This window comes from Pyrus communis, chromosome 9 (assembly GCF_963583255.1).
Source record: "Pyrus communis chromosome 9, drPyrComm1.1, whole genome shotgun sequence".
NCBI lineage: Eukaryota > Viridiplantae > Streptophyta > Magnoliopsida > Rosales > Rosaceae > Pyrus > Pyrus communis.
Window position 1 is genome coordinate 12670462 of NC_084811.1, and position 6000 is coordinate 12676461.

Consider the following 6000-nt stretch of genomic DNA (forward strand, 5'->3'; position numbering starts at 1 on the left):
TCACCAGTCCCTATTTTAACTTTACAAGTAACTGATATGTTAAGATTTAATAGTAGAGATTCTTGAGAGGTCATGTGGTTGCTGCAAGCACTATCCACAAACCACACAGATCTATCCTGAGCTATTGATGCAGAGTGACAAGCATAGAACATTGTACCAGTGGTCAAATCTTCCTCCTTTGCATAGTTAGCAACCTGTTTGTTATTGTCATAACCCTTTGCAATGTGGCCAAATCTGATACACTTGCCACATTTAGGTTTTCCCTTATACCTACAAATGCCAAAATGATATTTATCACAAGTTTGACATTGTGGCTTCATGGCACCTTGACTGCTACTTCCTTGTCTGCTTTGGAAAGTGTTTCTGTTGCCCCAATTTCCACCATTTTGGTTGTTCCAACTGGAGTTACTATTACCATTCCAATCGCTGCTTTGTGATCAATTTCTCCCTTTCTTGTTTTGTTACCATTTATGGTTCTGTTTACTCTGTGCACCTTTATAAGTTCCACTAGTGCTGCCATGAATACTACCTCCAATTTTTAGGCTACTAAATGCCTTCTCAGTACCAGTAACTTTGTCCCTCTCATCATGTGAGTCCTCCATTTTGTCATAGACTTTAACCGAGGCTAAGACTTCCTCAACCCTTATAACATCCAGATTTCTTGTCTCCTCTATTATAGACACTATGGACTTGTATCTTCTACTTAGACTCATTAATAGCTTCTGCACAATCCTTTTCTCAGGTACATCCTTACCTAGTGATTTCAGATTATTCACTATCTCAAAGAACCTAGCCAAGTAGTCATCTAAGGCTTCACTATCATGCATTCTCAGGATATTGAAACTCAGCTCTAATGGCTTGCAGTTTAACAGCTCTTACCTTTTTGTCTCCTTTGAACTCTCTTCTCAGAATTTCCCAAGCTCCTTTAGCAGTCTTCTCATTTCTGATGCGAGGGAAGAGCTCATCTGTTATAGCTCCTTGAATGAAACTCAGCGCCTTGGCGTTTTTTATTTTGTTTTCTCTGGAGATGGTGGGTGCTTCCATTGGAACTTGCTCAACCTCACTTTCTTCATCTCCAGAGCCTTCTTCCTTCTCGGGAATCTCCTGCGGTTGTACTCCGAGTTCTACCACATCCCATAGATCATGTGCTATGAGGATAGTTTCCATTTTGACAGCCCAAAAATCGTAGTTTGCACCATCAAACTATGGAGTTCGTAAATCTCCACTAGAAGAACTTGATCCCAACATTTCTTAGTGACTCTCAGTGAACCAATCAACAAAGGAACCACCTTTAAGGTTTTCTGGGTTTTCTTCGAAGCTAGATTTCACTCACAGTATCACGCCCTTCTTCAGAATCAAACCTAGAGCTCTAATACCATGTTGAAATGGTACCAGGCCATGGTCGATTTTGTTTTAAAAAAGGTTTTAACTTTTAGAGAAAAAACTGGGATTCAAAGATGAAACGAAATGCAGGGAGGCCAGGGAGAGTGAAGCAAATTTCTCTTTGCATATTTCTTTTAACAAGAAAAAATCCTAGCATATAGAGGCTTGGATAGGTTTGATTTCAGAAACCAATCTCAGCCCTCTAGTGCATCAAGCGCTGGGATCCTTCCACTTGGAATGGATCCAGCAACACAGTACAATAGAGATGAGAATAAAACACAGCTGTTCATCTTTCCTAAAACAGAGGGCTAAACTAGCTGTTACAAAATTTAAGCCTAACGGCTACTACTAAACAAGGAAAGTCTTTTCATCTTCTTCTTCATTTGCAGGATTCAAACATCTGCAGGTTAAACTCAAATTAGTGAGAAGCTTAATTCTCAACAATACATTTGATCGAACATTCATGTCCCCAGGCACAGATGCATGTCTACAGATCCCGACTTTAGGGTTATGTGGTGCAAATTAGGGCAGGTTAGGCTTCCACTCTGAAGATTTAAAGTGATTTGAAGATAACCATCACAAATAATTCCTTTCAACAAGTAGATTTACATAATAGCAAACTAAATGTTAATCTTGGTGGCAAGAGAATCTATCTCCTTACCTCTGACAATTTTAACAATACAGGGACTTGCAGATATTACAGAGACCACAACTACACAAAAATAAGCTAAGTAGCAGCAGCGATGCGCAGCGAGATAATGCAGATGAAAACTGATACAGAAACGAGGGATGGCTTTGCCAATCAGGCCAGCCCGTCTTCAGTGGTGACGAGAGAAGGCGAAAGCGAATTGCGGGAATCATCATAGTCTTCTCCGAGTGGGGATCTCTCGACTCGGATGTCCTCAATCATCTTAGCTACTTCGGACATTGTAGGCCTCTTCTCAGGCTGAGGCACCACACAAGCCAATCCCACATGGAGCATTGCAACAAGCTCCTCCTCAATGTTCTTGTACCTCAGAAGTTCTTGATCAAACACCTCCCCGGTCCACTCCTCCTTCACCACAGACCTCACCCATTTCGGAAGGTCCACCGCGTCCTCCTCCTCTTCCACACGGGGATGGGCGGGAGAAGGGTACTGGGATGGAGCTCTCCCCGTTAGAACCTCCAGAAGCAAGACTCCGAAGCTGTACACGTCCGCCTTCTGAGATAGCCTCTTGACCTCCGCCTGCTCAGGAGCTCGGTATCCTCCCAATCTTGCAATGGCGTGAACCGGGTTGAGAAGCAGAGAGAGGCCGAAGTCGGAAATGCAAGCGACGCCATTCTTGTCAAGAAGGACATTGGAAGACTTGACATTGCCATGCGGTACTTTAGCAGAGCTGTATTCCGCATGAATCCTGGCAAGGCCACGAGCCGCACCCAACACCAAGCTGATCCTTGTAGTCCAATCCAATGGAATTCTACCCGGACCCCGATTCCCTTAATTACATCCAAATAAATCATCAAAAATCAAACAAAATGCCAGATGTGCCCTAAACTGAACACTAAACTCTATTAATGACTAAAGTGGATTATATTACAGTAAATCGTATTAGACTCGAACTGCATTATAATGAATGAAATCTTATGTACTAGTTCAATTAGTAAATGAAACCGTAAGTAGTGGTCAAATTACGGACATGTTAAAGACTTCAAACTTACGCAAGTGGCCCTTTACCATAGTGAAGATAAGGTGTTGAGCCCTTACATGACGGTGAAGATTAAAATTCTGTCAATAGCTAATCTATAAAAAAAAAAAGACTTCAAGCTTACTTTTGTCTTCCACTCAAAACTCAAGGGGTCTTGAGTGCATGGATACGCAAATTGAGGTAAAGGGGTGTCAAAAAAGGCTTCGGTGTATTGCTAAAATAATCATTTTTAAGTATAACAAGTGTCTTATTGTTATGTCGTCAATATCTAATTGCAATTATTGGTGTCGATGTTTAATTTTGATGGGTTGAACTGTTGAGCATTGTAGCAAACGGGCTACGGTTGCAACAATATGCATGTTGATTTGAAAAAGCAATAGGAATAATATATTACCATGCAGAAGTGAGTGCAAGCTTCCATTAGGGAGATAATCATAGACAAGAAGCTTCTCTTCCTTGGCATAGTAATAAGCACTCAGCCTCACCACATTGGGATGCTTCACCTTTCCAATCACATCCATGTACTGCTCAAACTCCTTCCTCTCGCACGGGTTCGCGTCCTTGAGCCGCTTCACAGCCATGGTGCTCCCGTCGTCCAGCACCGCCTTGTACACCGTCCCTAGGCTTCCTTTCCCCAACATCTCCGCCGACGCCCGCAGCAAATCCTCCAGCTCAAACTGCTTCCTCCGGTCGAAAAATACCAGCTTGCTCCTGTCCGTTGCGTTTGTACCGTCACTGTCCCCGCCACCCCCGCTGTTCGCGTACACCTTCTTCTGATCGCCTCCGTAGCTGCTCCCGCTCCTTCTCTTACCGCTCTCGCTCCCGGCCATCGAACTCGAGCCGCCGCGGTCTCTCGCGCAGTAGTGGGCCACGATGAATGACACGACCACCAGCATGGCCACGCAATTCGCGATCACGATCGCAACGATTGCGCCGGGGCTCAGCCCCTTCCTCCGTTGCTTCTTGTTCGGCTCGTTTGGGCTCGTCGTCTGAGGCAATTGGCTTGGATTTGACGGCACCGTTTCGGATGAAGCCGCCGAGGGCGGATCGCGAGTGCCGGTGAATGAACAAGCCGGCAAGGGGCTCGGCCCGCATAGCCCTTCATTCCCGGAAAAGCTTTCATCGCCGAACTTCTTCAACAGACCCTCCGGCAGCCTTCCGTACAATTCGTTGTTGGTGAAATTGAGCTCCTTGAGGTCGGCAAGGGAGGCGGAGAGGTCGGGGACTTCGCCGGAGAGGGCGTTGTTCTGGAGGCGGAGCGTTAGGAGCCTGGTCAGGTGGGTGAGATTGTCTGGAACGGGTCCCCGGAGGTTGTTGTCGGAGAGGTCAAGGCGGAGGAGTCGCCGGAGGGAGGAGATCTCCGACGGAATTTCGCCGGAGAGGTCGTTGCCTGCGAGGTAGAGGAGCTTGAGCTTGGTGCAGTTGACGAGAGGAGAAACGGTGCCATTGAGGCGGTTGTTGTGGAGGTCGAGGAGGCGGAGCTGGTCGAGAGAAGCGAGGGAGTCGAGTGGGCCCCGGAGGTTGAGGGAAGGGAGGAAGAGAGCGACTACGCGGTCTTTATTGGTGGAGCATCGGACTCCAGCCCAGCCGGGGGTGCATGCATCGGAGCCGGTCCAGTTGGAGCGGAGGTAGCCGTGGCTGTCGGTCTGAAGGCGGAATTGGTCGAGGGCCCAGGTGTCGTTAGGTGGCGGAGATGAGAATGAGGAGTGGGCGGAGGCCAAGAGAAGAAGTGAGAGAGTGAGGAACGCAAAAGGCTTGTTTTTCTTCATGGTTTTTTTGCTTAATTAGGCGGGAAGAGCGAGTGAAATATGACTAAAGACTAAAGAGAAGTGTCTGTTTTTAAAAAGCAAAAGAAATATGACTAAAGGACTAAAGAGAGTGAGTGAGAGTGAGAGTGAGACGCCATCCTCTTTGTCTATGAATTTGAAAAGAGAGAGGGGGAGGGGGAGGGAGAGAGAGATAGGAGATTAAGTGGGGTGGGGGAAATATATGAGTAGTTTCTCTTTTTTTTTTTAAATTTTTAGTTACTTTTTGTTATTTGATAATTGAAATGATATGATTAGGGAATATGGTGTCCTTTGAGAGAGAGAGAGAGAGAGAGAGAGAGAGAGAGAGAGATGGATGGAGGAGGAGTATGATTAAAGAGAGAAGGGGCATGGTTGTATGAATGATTGCTGTTCTCCACTCCTTCCTTCCAGATGGAATGAGTAAAGGCTTTGGAGAGCAGGGTGGTGTCTCCTTTTTCACTTTTCTCTTGGCCAAGTGAAATGAGAATGGGGACCCTAAAAAGGAGCACCATGGTATGGCAAAGCAACCAAAATTATAAGGAGATAATAAATGACTTTGTATGTTTTTAGTAAATAATTTGTATGTGAGTTAAGATTGTGATCTGAAGGTCGGTAGAAAATGATATCTTATCAGAAGCAAAGCAAATATTGTTTTTTTTTTTTTAATCACAAGCAATCGAGTCTAATAACTGATTGTAAACTTTGACATACATAATTTAATAATTTGTATTGCAACAATCAAAATGCCATGAGTAGTCAAGCTAATATATATAATCAGTATCGCCATTGCTGATTATGGCTACCTAGCTAGTTAATTTTGTACACAAAGAAGCAGGCAACACTGATCATTTACTACCACTTGAAACTCTTTGGGTGCCATTCAGTCATTGACAAGAGTAGCTAGCTAGGCTCACCAAACTGCTATATATTCATTTATCCATCAATCAAATTATCATATCAAACCTTTGACTGGCCTCTCTCAGACTGTATAAAAATTTTATAGTGCTACGGAACATGGAATTTTTTCGGGCATTTTAATTTTTAGGTCTTGATTTTTGTATTTTCTTTTAGTGAAACTTGATTTTTGTATTTTAAATTAAGTTTAGGGTTTAGAGTTTCAGGCAAACCCTCATAATGTGGCGAAG

General features: G+C 44.4%; 1 protein-coding gene across 1 annotated transcript; it reads right to left on the reverse strand.

Moving 5' to 3' along the window:
• Positions 1-1857: 1857 nt before the first annotated feature.
• On the reverse strand, positions 1858-4990 carry LOC137745992 (leucine-rich repeat receptor-like protein kinase PXC1). The gene is made up of 2 exons (XM_068486035.1): positions 3463-4990; positions 1858-2859 (listed from the first exon to the last, which is right to left on the reverse strand). The coding sequence occupies exons 1-2, from the start codon at positions 4835-4837 to the stop codon at positions 2186-2188; spliced, it is 2049 nt and encodes a 682-aa protein (XP_068342136.1). The 5' UTR covers positions 4838-4990; the 3' UTR covers positions 1858-2185.
• Positions 4991-6000: the final 1010 nt, after the last annotated feature.